Source organism: Hoplias malabaricus, chromosome Y, assembly GCF_029633855.1.
Source record: "Hoplias malabaricus isolate fHopMal1 chromosome Y, fHopMal1.hap1, whole genome shotgun sequence".
NCBI lineage: Eukaryota > Metazoa > Chordata > Actinopteri > Characiformes > Erythrinidae > Hoplias > Hoplias malabaricus.
In genome coordinates this window covers 55,528,880-55,552,595 of record NC_089820.1, presented here as the reverse complement: position 1 = coordinate 55,552,595, position 23,716 = coordinate 55,528,880, and the positions used below count along the sequence as shown (strand labels likewise).

The window sequence follows — 23,716 nt, the reverse complement described above, 5'->3', positions numbered from 1 at the left end:
AGAGCAGAATCTAGTTTACATCATACGAATGTCCCTGTGGTTTATGTGAGAGATATGATGTGGGGGTTGTAGCTGATGTCTCACTAGTGGGACTGTCTTACTTGTGTTTTATTGCACATCAGTGGGTTAGCTGTTTTAAATTTTGTATTTGGTTTGTTTACTGCTTTCTGTTGTCGGACTGTTGAAGTGTCTCTGTCCTCCATCGCCCTGAACACAGTGTTGACCTCACAGCTCGGCCAGAACTCATGCACGCTCCCATTTCTAACCTTAAGGCCAATGCTGCCCCTCAACAACGGTTTCTGGTCCTGCCCGAGGTGGGCCTCGAACCCACAACCCCAGAACCCTAGCTGTAGCACTATGGTGCCAAATCACACACCACACACATCTCATTAATACACCACACAAACACATCACACAACAGAAAAACAACACACATCACACACAACCCACATAAAATAAGTCATTTGAGTAATGAGTCATTTAGATATTTCAGTAATATATGTTTTATTCTCTTTTTCACATTTGGTTAATAATAAAGTCACATTTAAAGTGAAGGCAACAAACAACATAAAACATGTCTAAATACTGTTTGCTAAAGGCATTTAACCACTTCCTTCCTGTATAAATCTCTCTACAACATCAGAATATTAATATACGCACAAGCCACTGCAAAAGCATCCTGCTGAAGAAACAGACCCCTTGTCTTAAACAGGTTAGTTGTGCTCTGCTACACCAGACTCGTACAAACTGTTGAGTCGAACAACTGAATACGGGTCAAGAGCAGGTGTGGATTCTTTACAGCCTGGATCAAGCATCTTGGAAGACTCTTTCTTGGGGGCGAAATGATGCTCTTCCTCCCCTGTCCCAATGGCGTATGGAGAACCTGGACACAGCACGGGGGGAGAATGACTTTTACAGACATGACTCTGAGCAGTCAAGGGTTAAAAAAAGAAAAGGCAAAAGAGAGTTGACAAAAATGTAAAACCACTTACAGTCCGTATAAACATTGTCTTCTCTGCTGTGGCAGCTGCAGTAGTCAGAGGAAACAGTGAAGACACAGAAGTGAGGAACACGTAATGCAGTAGTTGAAGTCATGTTTGTGTAAAGTGAAGATAAATATAACTACAGTGTCTTACCTTTTCTGTGCAGACTGAGACCCTGAAACACAAAGAAAACCTTTACTGACTGCACTAATGACACCTGACAGCAGCAGATAAAGTTCAGAGGGTTTAGTTTTTCAAGCTGTTTCTTCAGTGTGCTGACCTTGTGAGATCATCCTCCTCTTCTTTATAAACACAACTACAACCACCAGCAGGACACACAGTAAAACAGGCACAGCAATGTACACAGACAGGAGTTTAGAACCTGTGAATACAGAGCATTAACAAACATCAGAAACCAGAAACACAATCAGTGAAATAATATACTACATTAACAGTCAGGGTCATATATATTCCTCCTAAGATACAGAGTGTATATTATCACTGTCAAACTAAAACCTTGTATCTCCATGGTCTTGTACTTGAGTCAGGTCTCAAAGTCCAGTTTTTCAATCGTCTAATTATTGGCTTAAAACTGTATATTCCTTAATGTAATAATTTCAAAACATATTACATATTATTATATATTTGATTAACCTCTGTCATCTATAATAAATGTACAATAAAATAAAGAAAGGTTTCAGTGTTTCCTCTTTCTTCTTTTAATATTTCTTATTCTGAAAATGTCATGGTCTAGACTCAGACTGGGTGTCTGTCTTCATCTGGACTCTAATGGCTCTAATCCTCTTGAATACAGTACTATATTTTGACTATATATATATCAGCGTTACAGGAAAAGGGGAAATATAAAATATAAAAAATATAAAAGTTATATTGAAGTTAGTTATATTCAAATGAATTGTAAGTTTTCTATTGGTTTGTTCATCAGCTGGTTTTGTCAAATAGTATCAATAATGTGGGAAATAATTAAGATACAAAGTTCTGTCCTCACAAACACAAAATACATTCATAAGCACAAGCCCTGACATCGGTTACAGAGAGATCACTTTCACTCAGAAAATCAACAAAACCTGATTTGACCAGGGCTCCCACATATTGCGTGAGATCAACAGACACCAGTTACAGTACACTATAACACTATAAACACATTTTTAAATTAAACTTTCAAAACCATAACACCATTCATCAAAATCACCTCAATTTCCCTAAACTTTAAACACAATTCCACTGTTTTGAGAAAATTAAGTGTTAAGCTTTCACTATTCACACAAATGCCTCAATTTCTTATTGCCTTCACCACGTGGTCATTTAGAAAGTGTAAGATTATGCATTAGTGTGTGTGTGTGTGTGTGTGTGTGTGTGTGTGTGTGTGTTTATGTTTTGAGGGATTAAGGGTTGTCTAAAGGCAAAGCTTGTTTTGCATCAAGAATGAAAGGTTTTGAACTGAGAGCTTCATTTTGACCTGAAAATATGGAGTTTGGTGAAATCGGGGCATAATATAGAACACTCAGAGTCATTAATATCCTGCTCAGATACAGACTGTACATACAGTCACATGTAAAACCTAAAAGCCTCTGGTTAAATGTCAGGTTTTGTGGGATTAGTTTTACCTTTGGACATGGGGTAAATTCATTATCACTGGAGTATCTCAGTGTTTCAGTCCCCTCTGAACAGACCATTTAAAGTCATTTTTCTGGAGTGCCCCGGCTCCTGTCCCAGGAAAGATTCCTGAGCCTTTTATCTACTGTAAAACGAGCAGTAAAAGTAACCCCAGGTCATATTAATCCTGTCTGAATTGACGTATTCTGGGAGTATTCCGTCATATTCAGGGAAAAATAAGTATTTCCCTGGTCTTCTCAAGAATGGAGGCATTTTGTGGTGAAATAAGGTTCACATTTTAAACTAAACTCAGCTGCTGAACAACGCCCCACAATCGCATCCACAAACAACTTAAAGCATCAGTCAGTGGAGAGAAATTATTGGTAGGTGTTAGTAGGTTTGATGTACAATAGCAGCCTAGCGTTATAATATGTGTGTTCTACTCATTAATGTACCATTAAGCTGTTTATATCAGTTGTAATAACTGTGAAGGAATAGTGACGTTTTGCCATCTTCGTGAAAATTATATATTTTGAAAGATTAGAAGAGAAGGCCAATGAGGGATAGATATTTTTGGTGGGAGGGTTGTTCTCAGAACAGTACTGACGGTCTAATACTCCAGTAGCTCTGCTGTGTCTGATCCACTGTGTGATAGCAGTGCATGTATCGAGTAGCTGCTCCCATCTCTGTTTGTTTTCACCAGTACTTATACAGTGTGAATCCACCTCAAACATTACAGCTGTCCTGTGGTCACATGACATTACCCCAGCTCCCCACGCAAAACTAATCCTGTCCAAATATATTTACTTTCTATGTTTAATATAAAATAATCTACATGTTATTTTAGCAGTGTCTCCAAACTTTTGCAAAATGTATGACATAATATTATTACTCACCTTCTCTCTCTTCAGGTTTCTCCTCATGTGTTTTCTCGGTCCGGGTTGTTTCAGGTGACTGAGATGTTTTGTCTTTACTGACACTGACTTTATAAACAGGCAGATTTAAATGGAGTGAAAGAATGTAGTAGATCAAAGTGTAATTTCAGAAATATGTCCAAATTTTGCCAAAGAAATGTCACATAGACTTTTACAAACTCACCAGGTTCATGTGTTTCCTCAGGTGTTTTCTCAGTCCTGGCTGTTGTAGGTGTTTTGTCTTTACTGACACTGACTGTAACTCTTTCTATCACCTTCCACTTTACATTTGTTTTTTCTGTTTTACTTGTGTCCATGTGTAAGGCACACAGGTACTGACCACTGTCTGACTCCATCACTCCATTGATCCCGATGTTGTGAGTGTGATACTCTATGGTTCTGTTTGAGAGTCGTTTATTCAGTGTTTCTTCCACTTCACAGTGGTGATCAACCCTTATACCCTCCATTGAAAAATCATAAGAATATAAACAGGTGCTGCTCTGTCCTTTGGTCTTGATCCAGTAAACAACAAACTTTCCATCATGTCCTTTTGTGAAGGTGAAGCTGCAGTTTAAATTCACTGATACACCTTCAGTTACAGTGAGTGAAGATGTTTTCTCACGTTCAGACGTCACTGTTAAAATACAACTATTAACTATTAACTTATATATAGTCATTGTTCATCAACAGAAAACAGACATGAATTTTAGAAGATAATGAAGGAGTGGGAAGTTACTCACTGCTTTTATTTGGAACAGCGAATATGAACGACTGGAGAACATTGGGAGATCGTTTGAATGGAAATAAGAATCCAGGAAGAGAAACATTAACACATGCAACAAATCCACTCTTTACTTCTAGCTCACAAAGGCCCGGTTTATTTTTTTCTTTTTCACATTCTTTTTCATTTTTATCCTTAATCTCAATCGTGAGGCGATAACACTCTTTTGTGCAGTTCAGGTTAATGATGTTGTTAGAATCTGTGCTTATTTGCCATTTCTTTGTTTCACATGTAATGGTTTGTTCCTTCTTTGCCGGATAAATGAACTGTGTTTCACCTGAGAGGGGAAAAATACATTATTATAAGTTTGAGACAAACTCTCTGTAGAACAGACATCTTTCACAAAAAAAGACAGAAAACTGCCACAGACTCGCTTTCCTTCAGCTGTTTTTGCAGAAGGGTAATAACAGTCCAATACGATATAGAACACCCTCCCAATAACAGCACAGTGATAATCTCCACATGAAAAAATTACTCACCGAGGCAGTCACCAAGAAAAAAGAGGAGAAGAGTGAGAAGCAGAAACGCCATTTCTCCTGGTTCATGCACTGTGATAAAACAGAGAAGTGAGAAGGAAAAATTGTAGTCACACTTCCTATTCACGCCTCCTTCAGAGTCATTGTAGCTGCAATGAACAGTGAATCACTTACAGATTCATAACAAGACCCCATCAGCAGTGATTAACTAAAACAGCTGTGGACTGAAAACATCACTGATGAAATTATAAGAGGCACGCAATAGTGAACACAGAGATTACTCACTACATTACAGCACAGTTTGACAGTAAATGTATAGCAGTTCCCATAACACACACACAAATCTACACTGATCAGCCATAACATGTTTCCACCTCAACAGGGCCCCCACAGAGCAGGTGTAATGTGGTGGTGGATCATTCTCAGCGCTGCAGTGACACTGACGTGGTGGTGGTGTGTTATTGTGTGTTGTGCTGGTGTAGAGTGGATCAGACACAGCAGTGCTGCTGGAGTTTTAAACCCCTCAGTGTCACTGTTGGACTGAAAATAGTCCACCAACCAAAAATAAACTACCCACTACCCAGATGATACCTACTCTGTGGGGTCCTGTGAGGGTCCTAACCATTGAAGAAGAGGAAGTGGAGAAACAGAAGGGACTACAGTCTGTAAATGTAGAACTATAAGGTGCACGTATATAGTCAGGGGACAGTGAGTGTAGAATCAAGGAGTGGGTGTAGGTTATGAATAATCAATGTATATATACACCATCAGCTCATCTCTGTGATGTGACGAATAGCCGAGACTAGAGTTCGATATTACCCAGTGCAGTGAAGGAAGCACTAAAACCACATTTAAAGCGGATGTGAAATTTAAGCAACTTCTGAAAAAACCTTCACTGATTAAGAATCAGAACTGTTTCCCCAAAACATCTTAGAACAACGAAGTGGTAGAGTGGGCATCACACTGAACACTCTCTCTTCCTTTAAAGGTAATCTTAAGACTAAGATGATTTTGAGAACTAGGACACATAAATCCCCTGTTTGCTGTGCTCCCTGTGCTCCACTGCAGTGGGACCTTAGCAGATTGTTCTTGCTCCTTTAAGTCTAAAATAAAACATTGATGCTCCAAAATACGAGCTTTCAGCGAGAGCAAATTGATCCAGGGTCTGAGCCAACGACAGCACAATAAAATAAAATTACTATTCGCATACGAAACAGACACAAAAAAAAGAAGGAAAGAAATAAACGAAAAACTACAAGGGGTCACCGACAGATGGCGCCACTGGCTCTATTTTAAAATGCCAAGCGTTATCTTCTATACCTTAACCTGTGTCCTTATGTTTGCAGACACCTACTGACCCAGCATTTATTCTGAAGTGAAGGGGATCAACTGAGAGGCCCATCACACCAACTCAGGTCCTGGATGAAAGCTTATCACTCCAGAGAATACAGTTACACTGCTCCACAGCCCAGGATTTATTTTCTCATAACATACAGTTGGCATTGTTTGTGTGTTTTTTTTGTAGATCCCAGATATCTGTCTTTATTAGATGTGTATTATTTATTTTGCACATTTTCCATAGTTATATTATTATATCTGTGTATATTTTTTTCATATTTTTTTCTGCTTGTTTTACACGCCAATATATGTTTATTTTAAAGAATTTAATGGAATGAGAAATCATCAAAGCAGTTCACTGCTAGTTGTGCTGTGTATAAATATTTATGTGATAAATAAACATACATTATGACTATTTACTTCATTTGGGTACAAGAAAATGAGGACGGACAGGAGGCGGGGCTTTCCAGAACGCTTGAGAACTTCTGACCAATCACAGCGCAGGAGGGCTTGTCGGAAAACGGGTGGGAGGTAAACATATCGCAGTGTGCCCCGCTGCTGTGGAGCTCAGTAGAATGGAGCGGGGAGGAGGCAGGTACTGAGGACAGGACTCTCTCCTTCTCTGTCAGCTTCCCTCACACAAAGACCGCGCTTTCCGCCGCCTCACGAACCCTAACCGCGCAAGGTTTAAGAGAGAGGATACATTACTTTGGCGAACTCGAGGTAAAACGGACTGTTCTAGAGGAACCGTGACTTTCTGACGACAACAACAACAGCCGCCGCTCAGTATGGTGAGTTAACGTTCCCTAACCATGGGCTTTCTGGCTTCATTTACATACTCATTTGCATATGTGCATATTTCAGAGGAAAGTGACATGGAAAACGTATGACTAATAAGGTCTAATAATATGTATTTAAATGTCTGTTACTAACCTTGTGTGGCTCAGTTCTCATGCGTGTGTGTTACAGACATGTAAATATATCATAAATAATATGTAATATTTATTAGTCTGACTTTATCTTATCAATAATATTATTAGATATTATATTGTATATATTGTATTAGATATATGTAGTGTATATAAGCTTTGGCACACACTGGTCTAATAATATTTTTCTCTCGTAAATGTAAATGTCACTATTAACAGCAAATTAGACCTCAGTGACCTCATTGGTTCTACACTCACTGTGCATTTTATCAGCTCCACTGGCCGTATGTTTGCACAGTTACATACTGTAGTCCATCTGTTGCATGTCATGCTTAGTTACCCCTCTTTCACCCTGTTCTTCAGTGCTCAGGACCCCCACAGGACCTCCACAGAGCAGGTGTGACGTGGTGGTGGATCATTCTCAGTGCTGCAGTGACACTGACGTGGTGGTGGTGTGTTAGTGTGTGTTGTGCTGGTGTAGAGTGGATCAGACACAGCAGTGCTGCTGGAGTTTTTAAACCCTGTGTCCACTCTCGTTGGTCCACCTTGTAGACGCAAAGTGAGAGACAGTAGCCTAGTTTGTGTCGGTCATCCTCTAGTACTTGATCAGTGGACACAGGATGCTGTCGGATGGATATTATAGGTTGTGGACTACTCTCAGTCCAGCAGTGACACTGAGGGGTTTAAAAACTCCAGCAGCACTGCTGTGTCTGATCCACTCGCACCAGCACAACACACACTAACACACCACCACCACGTCAGTGTCACTGCAGCGCTGAGAATGATCCACTACTCAGATCATACCTGCTCTATGATGGTCCTGTCTGGGTCCCGACCTTTTGAATTCAAATTGAAATAAAGTATGCAGAACAACAGACGACATAATTGTAGAACTACAAAATCCTCCTGAGACACTGGAGATGATAAAATGGAGTGTAGAAACAAGAAATGTGAGTAAATGTTTGTCAAATGTTTGTCAATGTAGTATCAGAATATAGTCCCTCTGACTGTTGTTTTTCATTAGTTTTAGATTTGAAATGCTGTATATAGGCTTTGGACAACCCCCCCATCAACTTATTATGCAATTACAGTCCTTACACTCCTCTTCCACTGATACCTCTCTACTCTAACACTAGTCTGAGAATCTCTGTTGCCTCTTATCCAGCAGAAACCTGAGCATCTAGACCTGTGTGCACTGAGGCCTCTAAAGTAACCGCCCCTCAGCTGGGTGTCAGGTTTAAGTTTATGCCTTCCCTGTGTCCTCTCTCCTCTCTGCTCGGCCTGTACCTACAGTCTTCTGAGGAGATGGTGCTGCCATTGAACTCTGTGTAGTTCTGAATGGAAAGTGAATGCTCACAGCACCTTCAAAACCTTTCATCAGATCATAAACGATACGGCTCTGTGTTTCATTCTTTATCTCCAAGTAGGTTAAGGTCGTGGTTTGTTTTTGTGGAAAGTACATACCTGAGGTTCATTTGCATAATGGCATTTGTTTTCATTTCACAGCGGCTTGGCTCGGCTGTTTTAAGAGAGACAGAGGGGAAATTGCTTTTTAGAGCTGATCTCCAGGTTTATCTTCATTCAACATGTGATTAATATATGTACCTTATTGATCCTAAGGCATTGAGGAGTCTCCTACACTGATCGTTTAGCTTTATCCAAGGAAACTGTTGTTGTATCTCTCTGTGTTTTTATATTTTACTTTAAGATTGCAGCACTGGCAGGAACCAGGTTCTGTTTTTTTTCCGTAACTCTCCCATAATGTATTTAATATTTAGCCTATTTGTTGTCTGTAGTAGAACAGGTAAAGCCGGTCCAGTCATCTCGTCCGTGCAGATGAACAGATGCTTTGTGAGCTATGCCTCCAGTAGAACTGGCTTTTCTGCACAAAACAAACCTCTCTACGTAATGAGCAGCTGATCCTTTATTTTGATACTTTTACTTGGTATAAAAGTCTTAACCCTTTGCTCTACTTTAACCATTCCATTTTAGGTTAAAAATCAAACTGAAAGAGATGTGTTTGTGTCTGTGTGCTGATGCAGAGTTTGAGATTGTATGCTTTTCTCAAAGCCTCCGGCGTTTCTCTGTGTAAAAACGGCAGTGGTGGACTTCTCCAGAATTAGCTAACTGTGTGGAGCTCTGAGATGTTATTGTTTTGACTAGGGCTCTGCGTTGGCGTGTCCTCGATGATAGTCCTCATTTCATTCATGACAGCCCAAAGGAAATGGGGTGGTTTCCGTACTCTGAGGTAACGCTCAGTGTCCACGTCTGATATAAATACACATCCCACATCAGGGACGGAGCTCGTGAGCGATCCCAGTCGTCTGTGACAAGACGAGGACTGAAGAGCGCATTTCCAAACACTGCGCGTCTAGACATTGGACAAAGCGAATCTTATTCAGTCATCTGCTTTTGTTACACAAATCCAGAACCACTGCGCTGGCTGGTTTTGTTTTCATGACATCAGCGAAGCTGACAGATTAGAATCACAACTTGGTGCTTTCTAGTTTGAGATCAGAGTGAATTGTGGGTAGGACGGCAGAGGACTCCACCCCAGGTCGGCTCATGTGAGATTGCATGGGAAGGCCACCTAGTGTTACCAGACAGCTGGTAAAAATTACATCCCACTGCGCTATTCTGAATGTAGTTCAACACGCTTGGAGGAGAACACTAAGCACTGATTCTGCAGAAGCCGACTGAGGCCCGTGTTGGCTCACGTCATGTAGTGAAATGATGAGAGATCCATGATTATTTTATGACCCTAGAGAGACAGAGGCCTCCCTGTGGCATCACTAACACGTAGGAGGTGGACATGTTGTTGTATTCTTACTGTATCACTAGTCTTTTAGTAAATTTCAGGGTGTTCAATGTGCACTTCTGTTCTCACTGTCCTTAATTAAGTTGTTGTCAGTGTTTTCTTTCAGAATGAAAGGCAGTTCAGAGCTCAACAGAGAAAGCTTTAGTGTTTGGCGTTTGTGAAAAGAAGCGGTCAGTCACTCTGACCCTCTCGTCGTCTCACTTTCTCTCTGTCTGTCTGTCCACCCCCCGCTTCTGTCTCTCTCTCCAGATGTTGAATAGTAGGTCAGTATGGCAGCATATGTTTTGCATTAAGGCCTCCAGCGGGGAGGTGTATGCCACTTCACAACACACACACACAAACCTGCTCTTTGCACTTTGCTTTGCTCTGCCAGGAGTCAGCAGATGAATTCAACATCTTTAGCGAAGCAGTAAAACTTTGGCCGAATTATTCATCGGGTTTATGTCCAAACTGCAGCAACAAACTTCAGTTACAAAATCACAGCAGCTGCTTTTCAAATTATTGCTCACAACATCAACAGCTTTTTCTTAATGCTGTAGATTTGAATTCAAGGAATGTAACTTAATAGCAGCAGATAAGTAATAAAAACAATGATACCTTAATTCATAATAACACATCATTATGTGTTTGACCAATGAACAACAGCCAAACAACCACATCACAACCACAGCAAGTTGGTAGTTTGTCACACGCTGTGTTCATCGTACTGACGTCTCAAGTAAAAGAGGATAAGCCGTTTTTTTTTGTCGTCGTAAACAACAGGCGTGTGCTTTTATTTTGAAATAATTATGGTATATTTACTAATGTACAATCTTTGTTTGAAAAAGACATTCTTATTATTGTATTCTAACCCTACCCTTTGTTTGATATGCTAATACACCGCTCCAGGCGCAAACAAGCTACATAACCTCAAACCTGCTGTGCGTGTTATGGGACATATTCTGAATTGCACTCAATTCAATCTATTTATTATTTTTGGAGTTGACTCACGCTCATTAAAACCTTAGAGGAGACAAAAACGACAAAGGCATGTGTGAATATTTAGTGTTTATCCATTTGTGAAAGTGTCATTTTACAGCTCTGAGACTGTCCTGTAGTCCTGTACTTCCACATTCTGATAAAAATTATTTACATTTACAACATTTGGCAATTACTGTCATGTGGTGTGACTTTCAGTTATAATCATGTTACAAATGTAGGCAACTCCAGTGTTAGGAGTCTTGCTCAAGGACTCTTTATTGTTGCAGCCTTGTGTGCTTACCCAAGCAGAAAATTAAACCCTGGTCTGCCACATTGAAGTGAGCGGTGTTGCCCTCCACACTACGCCACCCAGCAACCAACCGATGAATCTGTGCTGTGTGGATCTTTGCTCCTGTGCTCCTAATGAAACTTTACCCCACGGTGTCTGTGTGAACAGCGGCCGCTGTTGGCTCTGGCCGTGTTTTAGTTTTTGTAGTTTTGTTGTAGGAGTTGCATTTCTCTGGAAGTGATCACAGTGGCAGTGTTTTTAGCCAAACCATAAAACACCATGTCTTTTTTCGCTGTGTAACACAAACAGTACACAGACTGTGTTCTCTCTGTCTCATATCGGACAGAGTTATGACTTTAGTGCTTCCTCTAGAGACAGAGAAGTGGACTGTGCTGAGAGTACAACTGATTTATTCTGGTCTAATGTAGATTCTGGGTCCATATTGTTTTGATAGTAGTTTAGTCCTGCGCTCAGAATTGAAAGGTTCTTCAGTGTGGTGTAGGTCTGTTTAGGTCTGGGGTCTGAGAGAGCACATTTGGCTTTGCTTTCTGGGTCATTTCTGGGTGGATTTAATGCCCTTCCTTCTCTACTGATTGTGAGCGCAATGCAAGCCAGTACGGGCATCTGTTCGCTGATATAGCAGCTCTGGAGAGTGTTCTCCTCCAAGCGTGTTAAACTGTGTACGCAACAGTAAAAGTAAAAAGAGTAGTAAAGCAAGGTAAGGCTGGATTATTTAACTTTCATACACAATTCGAAACTCTTTATCTATCTGTCTATCAAAACCTGACAGTGTATATCAGTGACCTGAGGGAACAACAGCAGCTGTCAGTAACGCTGTCTTTCTTTCCTTGAGGGAAAACCAAACCTGAGGGAATAACAGCGCATGAATATAATTAAAACATAAAAGCAGTTAAGTTAGAAAGTAAAAGGAACAGATTTGCGTGTCTTGGAGGAAGCATGTGTGCTCAGTTTCAAGTTCAGCGAGTCGTGGCAGCAGGTGGACTTGTCCGGAGCTTTGAGCAATGCATGGTCTCGACTCAACACACTTTTCCCTAGTTGCTTTTCCATTAGCGCAGCTCCCCCAGGAAATGTAACTGGTGACGCTGCAAAACCCAGTCTCTAATGGGAACCACAAGCTTTAGAAACCACAACAGTGGTTACCCGTCATGTATTCACGTGTTGTTTTTGGGTTTTTTGGACTGAACACGGCTTCACGCCCCAGTTCAGACAGATCAGTAGCATTTGTTCTTTACTTGTTGCAGCGTCTTTCTTCAGACACCGATCCAAGGAGTGTGTGAACCTCTGCAAAAAAACATGCCGTAATTTTACAAGCTGCTGTTGTGACGAGTTTTTCTGGCCAATCAGTGCTCTGCAAGGTTTACACATCACTTTTAGTACCCACTCTGCTCCCTTAGAACCCGGGAAATTAAAAAAAGCACCAGCTTTCAGTGACCAGCTGCACGATTTGCCTCATGGAAAAACAATAAAGTACCATGCAGTGGAAAAGCACCAAAATAGTATCACTGGCTTTGTCAGCATGCAGATAAAAGCACTGCCAGTATTTTGAACATACCCCTATCAGCTTTTAAAGGGGCTACAGGCGGGACACGGTTATGGCAGTATCACCTGAGCACTGTTGTTTTCCTCATTTAGTTTTTGGCTTAAGAAGCTCTCCCTCTTTATTTAAATTCGTAATGATATTCTGTAAATGAGCATGTAGCTCCTCTCCTCATCCTCACAGCGGTCAGGGAGCTCCCGAGCACAAACTGTTCCATCAGCCAGAAGATCCAGAGCTTTGATCCTAAATGATGTCCACCAGGCGTCTTTTCATCGGCCCAGCGTGCCTGTGTTTACACACATACACACGCATACACGCACACGCAGGCCTTGTTTGGACAGTTGCAAATACAGCAGCCATTTTGTTCCTTTAGCGCCAGTGCTAATGGATGCCTTTGAATTGATATTAAGTGTATAATTTTTTTTCAAAGCATCAGCAGTTTGTATTTGCCAGCCCAACCGGTTTAGCCCAGGCCTAATGGCTTGCAGCCTTTGCTCATATCATCCCAAAGCAAACACGAGCAGATGCTCTCTCCCTGTGATTTTCCTGAGCTACAGAAGCCTTTGAAATCTTTTATTCTTTCTCAGAGCTTCTGCAAAGGAAGCAACGTTAAATGCTTCAGTGTTTTCTCTTGCATAGAAACCGTGTTTATGGTCTGATTTGATTTTATAGTCCTTCAGAGAGTGTGTTTTTTTCATTTCAGCAGTGGGCCGCAGAGCATATTGCAAAACCATATTCGAAAACAAAGCCCAAAATGTGGAAAGAACGACCTGAATGGTTTTCTGAAGGGAAAGCCTTACCCAGAAATGCTAACGTGGTTAACAGTGAGTGAAAGCTAGTAAGGAACCGTTAGCACGATGTCTGTCGCTTGGCGAGAATGGGACTTTACTGATCAGTATTTAGTAAAGTTGTTTAAAGTTGTAGATGATTTTAGAAGACCCTCAAGAAACTAGCTTGTAACTCACTCACACACATACTCGCTCACAGTTAGCAAATGCACCACAATGGGTTATTGTTCTTCATATCAGTGACACTGTGTCCTTGTATGAACAACAGTAACAGTCCTTCAACCTTGTTGAGACTACAGAGGTAAAAGCATGTGGCTCTGTAGCAAACTCTCATTGTCTTTAAGAAACATGCCCTGGACTCTCCTGCTGTTGCCCAGGTTTCACAGCATGACCTTAACCAGAACAGCAGTTTATCGGGGCTGGGTTTGCGCTTGCTGAGTCATGGTGGTGCAGAGGACTGCACTCAACCTGCAAAGGTCTATTTTTAGCTCATTGTATCAGTGCCCTGAGTCTAGATAGGGTTTGTTTGTTGAATTATTGAGTTGCAAATTTCAAGCTACCGAGCTCTGAATACTGAGCACTGTACAGGGAGTGACCAGTTTTAATCCCCAGGTAGTTTCTGGCTTGATCTCCAGAACTGGCAGGTCATGACTGAAGTGCCCTTGAGCAAGGCACCTAACCCCCAATTGCTCCCTGGACACCGTGGCTAGGGCTCCCCACCCCCTAGTGTCCAGTAGTGTGTTTGTAAATGTGTGTTTCATGGCACGGATTGGGTTAAAGGCAGAGAACAAATTTCTCTGTGTGAAAGCACAGTAGCCGATAAAGTGATTCTAATTCTAATTGTAACTCTGAGTGTGAAATACTGAACAAATATGAATACTGCACAGGTATTGTGTACTGAGTACTGTAGAGAAGTACTAATTATTGAGTTATACATGTATACGTATTGAGTACTGAAGCATTGTTATGTTTAATGCCTGAGGGAGACTTGCATAATCTCTGTTTGTGTGAATCCTGATGTGTTCTGCTGTATATGAAGCTGATTAAACTTCAGAAATTTTAATTTTGAAACAGGCCTGACGTCCAAAGCCCTGATTGCCCAACTTTCCTCCACATTTGACCTCATCAGCTGTTTGTTTGGGGACAGCTCATCGTGTGTCACTCCAACAATCGTCATCCTGCATCACTTCCCAGAGGAAGTCTGATCACAGGACTGTTTGTGAAATTAGGACTAAATTAGGACCAGCCCGTGTGGCCTTTACTCTGTGCTGAGCACTGTATCTTTGGGCTACAGTGATGTCATTAGTCTCTCAATCTGATTCAGGAACAGTGACATTTTACAATCAGCCAAAACACAGCCATTTGTTGTTGCATTGCCCACCTTAAGGCTGTTTACCCAGGTCTCTGTATCAGCCTCCATCAGCCCCTGGGTTATTGTCCGGATTTTCTAGGTCAGCAATCTGAAGAATGATGCAGCAGCGAGATTCGGAGTGTGATTAATCGGTCAAGGTCATAGAGGTTTGACTTCACTTATGACTGATTATCAAGATCAAAATCAGGAGTTAGGGCGGCACGGTGGCGCAGCAGGTAGTGTCGCAGTCACACAGCTCCAGGGGCCTGGAGGTTGTGGGTTTGATTCTCGCACTGGGTGACTGTCTGTGAGGAGTGTGGTGTGTTCTCCCTGTGTCTGCGTGGGTTTCCTCCGGGTGACTGTCTGTGAGGAGTGTGGTGTGTTCTCCCTGTGTCTGTGTGGGTTTCCTCCGGGTGAATGTCTGTGAGGAGTGTGGTGTGTTCTCTCTGTGTCTGTGTGGGTTTCCTCTGGGTGACTGTCTGTGAGGAGTGTGGTGTGTTCTCCCTGTGTCTGTGTGGGTTTCCTCCGGGTGACTGTCTGTGAGGAGTGTGGTGTGTTCTCCCTGTGTCTGTGTGGGTTTCCTCCGGGTGACTGTCTGTGAGGAGTGTGGTGTGTTCTCTCTGTGTCTGTGTGGGTTTATTCTGGGTGACTCTGTGAGGAGTGTGGTGTGTTCTCCCTGTGTCTGCGTGGGTTTCCTCCGGGTGCTCCGGGTTCCTCCCACAGTCCAAAAACACACGTTGGTAGGTGGATTGGCGACTCAAAAGTGTCCGTAGGTGTGAGTGTGTGTGTGTTGCCCTGTGAAGGACTGGCGCCCCCTCCAGGGTGTATTCCGGCCTTGCGCCCAATGATTCCAGGTAGGCTCTGGACCCACTGTGACCCTGAACGGGATAAGGGTTACAGATAATGAATGAAAGAATGAAATCAGGAGTTAGTATCTGAGAGAAAAGTTTGAACCCACATGGCTAAAATACCTCATTTTATTATCTCATCTCTCTCTCTCTCTCTCTCTCTCTCCCTCTCTCTCTCTCTCTCTCTATTTCTGTCTCACTGTGTGTGTGTGTGTGTGTGTAGTTTCTCTCCTTTGAAATCCGTCCAGTGACTTCAGTTTAGTGTGTGAGTGTCTGTAAATATAAAGTTGCAGTGACGGCACATTGAGAGAAATGTAAATGTTTGTGCTGTGTCTGAGTCTGGATAAACCTACACCTGCGCACGAGGGATGCTTCAGTAAAGTGCCACAGAAGGGAGACATGCAGGAGATTTTAATGTGAGCTTTGTGAGGTATTTCGTTACAAAATCTTTTAAACTTGAGGAAATATTTACATTAAACAGATGTAGTCTCTCTGATCTGATCAGAGTCTGTTGAAGAGTTTGGTGAATTCCAGCCCTGGACTGTGCAGTCAGAAGGAATGGTACAGTCAAACGTCTTATCACAAGCCACGCTCCTATTGCTGTTGGTGTTATTTATCATTACTGTTAGAAATAAAACTCCTACTGCCTACAATAAAACCCTAATTAGGTTCACACCACGGAAAATGCTTTAATCCTTTAGTTTATGAAGCCACTTCATCTTGTTTAGGGACCCACCCAGAATCAGTAGACACACCCTGAACTAGGTGCCAGTCCATCACCAGGGCGACACACACTCACCCAGTCACTCATGCCCCCCCCCCCAAACACACTCATACCACTGGACAGTTTCACCCAGCCACCCAGTCACCCTCTCTCACACATACACACACACACACACACCTGTAGGACTAAACAAAAGCATGCAGAGGAAACCCCTGGAGACACAGGGAGAACAGACAGTGACCTGAAGCAGGGATATTGCTACTATCCCCTCTTGTTCCAAACTGTTGTTCTTAAATTAGCATGCTTTTTAATCTTCATAATTTTATACACTGGACATATCTGCTGTCAGTCTGGCTTTTTTGTGCTGTTGTAAGTGAATGGCTAGACTTCTTCTCCTCTTTGACTAATGAGTAAAATGCTCCTATCTCTTCTTAGTGGACTTCAGAAGAGTTTACGTCATCTTAAAGAGCTTTCAGCGAATATTTGATCATTGTTGTAGTTTTATGGCCGAGAAATTTTGTTCTCCCAGTGGCCCTGATTCCCCATTAGTTGCTATGTTGGGCCTGCTCTGTTAGAGAAGGTAGAACACTACACTGTGGAGTTCAGGATGCTGCAGGACGAAGAGGCACTGATATAATGAGTGTAAGTAGGACCTCTGAGTGCAGCTCTGTTGAAGGGAGTTCTCAGAGGGGCATTACTCATTACTCAGAGGGGCGTTCCGGGGCACCTCACCGTTTCCCAGCGCCCATTTCCCGTTGGCAGTGAGTAACAGTCTTTAACCAGCAACATTCCAGAGTCCAAACCCTGTTTACTTTTCCCTGACCCTGCCATCGTCAGAAACACACACACACACACACACACACATAAAGAAGCAGCTTCAGCCACACAGAGTCACCCCAGTGAGCTCCTGCTTCTTCAACATTCCTCCCCGTCATGGTTACATTACAGTTCAGGACATTTCTACACTGATCTCTGATCAGTTACTCTTCCAAAACCCCCAGCTGTTGTCAGAGTGCACTGAATATTAACAGAACTGATTCTGGACAAGCTGCATGTGTCGACAGTTTGTTCACTTCATTTGTAATGATTTTATTACTGACTGTCAGAGAAGAGCGCTGTTGACAGGTTCTGTCTTGTTTATGTTTTCTCGGTTTGAATTAGGACAGATTTCTATTTTGAGAAAGTGGAAGAAAGAGAATCAAGGGAAAATGGCTAAAAACCAGAGCTTTTGCACCTCGTTTCTCACTGCTGTGCACTCAGGGTCGGGGTGAACAGTGAGCGGCTCATTTTCATTTAAAGGAACAGATGCTGAACCCACTGTTCTTAGACAGCAGGAGAATGCTGCTGTGCGACTTTATAGCTGTGATATTTTGACCAAAGCAGGTCGAAGATTTTACATGAAGTCCCAGAATGGTGTTTAATCGTAAATAATATAAATTATTAATAATAATAAATTAAATAAATTCTAAGTCTCCGACTCTGCACTAAACCCCAGCACAGTTTCAGTTTTAAAGCTGACCACGCGTCAACACCACGTTCCAGCAACCAACAGCAGCCTGGCCGACCAGTCCAACTGGCCCTTCCATTCCTGTTTTAACACACTGGGCGTTTCTGCTTTCACTCTCAAACTGCCCATTGTTAGACTGGTGTTGGTGGAGGGCGTTGGGCCTGGAGTTAAGGAGAACTCTTCAGGAAAGTCTTAAGAAAGCAGGCCACAAACAGACAGCTGAGGGAGGCACGACGCTGTGTTTAGTTTTAATCAAGTCCCCACACATGCCTGCCTCTGATTAACGGCCTCGTTACCAGCCTCTCATGTGGGCAGTAAAAAACCTCACCGTCGCCCTGTATCTCTGCGAATCTGTGGAAAATCTGTTTAGACAAGGAGCTTTTATGAGGTTCCAGTTATTAATGTAGTGTACATAAAGGCTTGGAGTACAGCAGGCAACGTGTAGGGCACAATCTCTCTGTTTAATGTGAAGGAAAAAGGTTCTCAAAGCAGAATCTCAGGGCTTTACTCGCTGCTTATTTGTGTGTAGCTCAGATGTCGTGTTAATCATTTTCTTTGCACAAGTTTGTTTTAGACGTTTGTTGTCATTGTTGAAAATGTGTTTGTGAGTGAGTGAGTGAATGTGTGAGTGACTGGGTGAATGTGTGAATGAATGAATGAACGAATGAACGAACGAATGAACGAACGAATGAATGAATGAATGAATGAATGAATGAATGAATGTGTGAGTGGCTGGGTGAGTGTGTGAATTTGTCCACAGGTGTGTGTGAGTGAGTGATTGGGTGAGCGTGTGTATTTGTCCACAGGTGTGTGTGAGTGAGTGATTGGGTGAGCGTGTGTATTTGTCTACAGGTGTGTGTGAGTGAGTGACTGGATGAGTTTGTGTATTTATCCACAGGTGTGTGTGAGTGAGTGATTGGATGAGTGTGTGTATTTGTCCACACGTGTGTGTGTGAGTGAATGATTGGGTGAGCGTGTGTATTTATCCACAGGTGTGTGTGAGTGAGTGATTGGGTGAGTGTGTGAAACAGTCCACATGTGTGTGTGAGTGAATGATTGGGTGAGCTTGTGTATTTATCCACAGGTGTGAGAATGTGTAAGTGACTGGGTGAGTGTGTGAAACAGTCCACAGGTGTGTGTGAGTGAATGATTGGGTGAGTGTGTGTATTTGTCCACAGGTGTGTGTGAGTGAGTGATTGGGTGAGTGTGTGAAACAGTCCACAGGTGTGTGTGAATGAGTGATTGGATGAGTGTGTGTATTTGTCCACAGGTTTGAGAATGTGTAAGTGACTGGGTGAGTGTGTGAAACAGTCCACAGGTGTGTGTGAGTGAATGATTGGGTGAGTGTGTGTATTTGTCCACAGGTGTGTGTGAGTGAGTGATTGGGTGAGTGTGTGAAACAGTCCACAGGTGTGTGTGAATGAATGATTGGGTGAGTGTGTGTATTTATCCACAGTTGTGTGAGTGAGTGACTGGGTGAGCGTGTGTATTTGTCCACAGGTGTGTGTGAGTGAATGATTGGGTGAGTGTGTGAAACAGTCCACACGTGTGTGTGAGTGAGTGATTGGATGAGTGTGTGTATTTGTCCACAGGTTTGAGAATGTGTAAGTGACTGGGTGAGTGTGTGAAACAGTCCAAAGGTGTGTGTGAGTGAATGATTGGGTGAGTGTGTGTATTTGTCCACAGGTGTGTGTGAGTGAGTGATTGGGTGAGTGTGTGAAACAGTCCACAGGTGTGTGTGAATAAATGATTGGGTGAGCGTGTGTATTTATCCACAGTTGTGTGAGTGAGTGACTGGGTGAGCGTGTGTATTTGTCCACAGGTGTGTGTGAGTGAATGATTGGGTGAGTGTGTGAAACAGTCCACACGTGTGTGTGAGTGAGTGATTGGGTGAGCGTGTGTATTTATCCACAGGTGTGAGAATGTGTAAGTGACTGGGTGAGTGTGTGAAACAGTCCACAGGTGTGTGTGAGTGAATGAATGGGTGAGCGTGTGTATTTATCCACAGGTGTGTAAGTGAGTGAGTGACTGGGTGAGTGTGTGTATTTGTCCACAGGTGTGTGTGTGAGTGAGTGACTGGGTGATTGTGTGTATTTATCCACAGTTGTGTGAGTGAGTGATTGGGTGAGCGTGTGTATTTATCCACAGGTGTGTGTGAGTGAATGATTGGGTGAGCGTGTGTATGTGAGTGAGTGACTGGGTGAGTGTGTGTATTTGTCCACAGGTGTGTGTGTGAGTGAGTGACTGGGTGATTGTGTGTATTTATCCACAGTTGTGTGAGTGAGTGATTGGGTGAGTGTGTGTATTTGTCCACAGGTGTGTGTGTGAGTGAGTGACTGGGTGATTGTGTGTATTTATCCACAGTTGTGTGAGTGAGTGATTGGGTGAGCGTGTGTATTTATCCACAGGTGTGTGTGAGTGAATGATTGGGTGAGCGTGTGTATGTGAGTGAGTGACTGGGTGAGTGTGTGTATTTGTCCACAGGTGTGTGTGTGAGTGAGTGACTGGGTGATTGTGTGTATTTATCCACAGTTGTGTGAGTGAGTGATTGGGTGAGCGTGTGTATTTATCCACAGGTGTGTGTGTGTAAGTGACTGGGTGAGTGTGTGAAACAGTCCACACGTGTGTGTGTGAGTGAATGATTGGGTGAGCGTGTGTATTTATCCACAGGTGTGTGTGAGTGAGTGATTGGGTGAGTGTGTGAAACAGTCCACATGTGTGTGTGAGTGAATGATTGGGTGAGCGTGTGTATTTATCCACAGGTGTGAGAATGTGTAAGTGACTGGGTGAGTGTGTGAAACAGTCCACAGGTGTGTGTGAGTGTGTGAAACAGTCCACAGGTGTGTGTGAGTGTGTGAAACAGTCCACAGGTGTGTGTGAGTGTGTGAAACAGTCCACAGGTGTAAATGAGTGAGGCTGGACCCTCGCCCCTCATCGTCTGCACTGGAGAGGTACAGAACAGAGGGGAACATGGGTGGTCCCGGTCTGATGTCATTTTGGAGGGAGCGTGTAGTTCAGTGAGGGATTTTTCATTAGCAGTTGTGAGTGATGACAGTGTGGTGAAGGAGAAACAGCTCTATCTGTTCCCAGAAAGACGAGGCCATGCTTCCAAGCTTTTCTAAATCAAGAAGAACTTGGCCCAAGTAGTGAACCATAAATCTTTTTTTTTTTTTTGGCTCATGTCCCGTTTCAGGGAATAGGCATTTTCACCAGGTAAAAACCATTCGACCACAGTTTGTTTTTCCATCTGTTCTTTCCTCGTCCTTCCAGTCCATGGATGTCTGACCCCCACCCCCCACACACACTCCCCACTTCTCTCTAAGCCTGATTCTTCCTTTCTACCGTCTGCGTCTGAGATATCTGTCACATTATCAGCGAAGGCTGTAAAAGGCCCACGCTGAAAGGGTCTCTAAGTGTTTCTGGAAAAAACCCAGCTGCCCTCTGTCTGTGTGGAGCTCCAGTAAATCTGCCCCACCCTGGAGACCTGCTCCCTCGGTTCTGCTTTCTCTTGAGCCTGAGCGTTATATTTGGCCAGTGTGTAAATACTTTAAACACTGCACTACACACACACACAGATATGTTTTCCAGCAATGGTTCACTTTCTTATTCCTGAACGGGTTTGATGTGTGGGGTCCTGTTTTCATGTGTTCATCTCTTAAATGGGACAGTTATCAGAGACCACAGACTGTAAGTTCTGCCATCTGCAGCCAAGAGGCCTTCCAGCACACTTTTCGAAACAAGAGCCCACTGTGTGTCAACCACTGATGATTTAAACACACCCCACTGTGTCAAACATGGCAGGGCTTTCAGAAGAGTGGGTGGCTTGGCTTGACTGTAAATATTGGCGGTATGATCCAGTCACATTGTGGTTATTATCAGTAATCGACCTGGTCTCACAGGTCCAACATCTGCATTTTATTTCTGTACCTCAAATCCACGTAGGAGCTTTTGTTTAGGATAACGAACCAAAAATAACTTCATATTCACATGCCCCTTCCCCATCCTCTGTTACTTCCCCATAATGAAGCAGTGGCGTGTGATGGCTGCTTTGAATCTTGCCTCATTCTGAAAGCATTAACCAAAACAAGCAGAGCAAAGGTGTTAAAGGAAGAGAAGCAGGTTCTACGTAGGTTTTGTCCCATGAAATCTGGGCTGTTGTTTCAGCTTTTATTGACAGAAGCGTGTAGGGCATGATGTGAGAAGATGTTCATGTGTACCGCCTTAGCAAAGTGAGCACAACATTATGTTTCATGGTATTTTCCTTCTAACATGGATCTTCTAGCCACTCAAGCAGATCCCTGGATTGTGGAAATGATGTACAACTCAATGCATCTCTCTATTTTCGGTGAGAGTAGATCAGGCTGCAGCCAAGTTTCAGAAGTGGCCTTAAATTTCAGTTTTCCTAAATACAACATGATTAGATGTGGTCAATTCTTCTGGAAAAACAAACCTTCATGGCCACAGATGTGCTCTTACTTCTCCCAGCTCTGGGAGTGAATCCTGGACCACCCACAATGGCACCAACTCACGTCCAGAGAAACGCGATGAGAGAAGGCTCCATCTTTATTAAGGGAAGAGTTGGCAAGGCATGTCGCACCATCCTTCAGTTCTGTGCTAACCACTTGCGTGAGGAGGGCTGTAGTTATCAGTCCCCAAAGCTGTACAGATTGTTTGAATTCAGCTTGCAGTGGAACTGTGGGGAGCTTTGCCTTCGACTTTCTAATAAGTGTGTAGTTGCATATTAACAACGCATGTTGCAACAGTAAGTACTGGAGATAGATGGATTACAAAATAATACATTTCTGCTGATGATGCTTAAAAGCCTTTAGAGGAAGCTGGCGTACCGAAATAGATCCAAATGCACCAGGCGACCTTTCGCTACAGAGGAACTAGCCAAGGCTTTGTAATATTAGCCTGGACAAACAGGGCCACAGGAAGCGATGGATATAGATGGATACAGAAATGATTCATCTTCATCCAGTTGCCTGAAAAAGACAGTGATGCTGACACTTGCTCATCGCCTTGTCTGAGACGATCATCAGAATCACTTCTCCAGACGAATGTGTTACATGATTTTTCACGGCTTAAAGGCCAGGACAGGAATAATAACGGCTGGGCTGAAAATAGCAGAGTTTTCCAAGCGGTAGCCAGACGTTCTGAAGCTACTCCCATCTCGGCTTACCTTAGTTCCCCTGCTGACATTGTCTCTGGAGACGTCTCCACCCTTCGCCTGCATCCCTTTCAGCGCTTCTCAGGCTGACCGCCATTCAGCAGTGCCTTACCTCATACATAAGCACCCAGATTAATTACAGCTGGATTATGTAACTGAAGATTTGGACCCCTCCTTTGTAGCTGGGCTGTGCCATTTTTTTTTTAAATGGGCAGGCGGTACAGGGCACAAGAGCCGCAATATAATATGCTCTTTGTCGTCTTTTTTCCCATTTTCCCATTGGTGAGCTCAGCGTTCACTGTAAAGACATATAGGTTTAGATAATCACTTTAAGAGTTTGGATGATTCAACAGTGATTTCATAATTCTCTCATTTACTGACTCAGATTGTTGATAAAAACCAGGGTTCATGAGAACATCACAGATGTAGTCATTGTATTTACTGCCACCAGTGAACTGTCAGCAGTGCCCATCACCACTGTGAGCCCCCTGAATGATTGAAGACCCCCTCCAGTGTCAGTCAAGTGTTTAACCTTGTTAGCCGTCAACACCGTGGTTCAGCTGCTTCAGGACGGCAGTGTCTGCCCTGTGAGGGACTGGAGCTCTGTACGTGATGTGTTCCTGGGCCCAATGATTCTGCACATGCTCCACATGCACTGCAGTCCT

General features: G+C 43.0%; 2 protein-coding genes across 2 annotated transcripts in view; one reads left to right on the top strand and one right to left on the bottom strand.

The window, feature by feature from the left end:
- Positions 1-515: 515 nt before the first annotated feature.
- On the bottom strand, positions 516-4,819 carry LOC136677624 (uncharacterized). The gene is made up of 8 exons (XM_066655199.1): positions 4,775-4,819; positions 4,255-4,572; positions 3,699-4,148; positions 3,497-3,583; positions 1,264-1,365; positions 1,137-1,158; positions 993-1,027; positions 516-883 (listed from the first exon to the last, which is right to left on the bottom strand). Coding segments are annotated over exons 2-8 (867 nt in total). The 5' UTR covers positions 4,256-4,572; positions 4,775-4,819; the 3' UTR covers positions 516-713.
- Positions 4,820-6,693: 1,874 nt separating this feature from the next.
- The window catches only part of LOC136678465 (unconventional myosin-Ie-like), a 73,202-nt gene continuing 56,179 nt past the window's right edge, over positions 6,694-23,716 (top strand). The window contains exon 1 of the mRNA XM_066656518.1: positions 6,694-6,900. Coding sequence (XP_066512615.1) covers positions 6,898-6,900 — 3 coding nt within the window. The 5' untranslated portion in view covers positions 6,694-6,897. The remainder of the gene's footprint in view (positions 6,901-23,716) is intronic.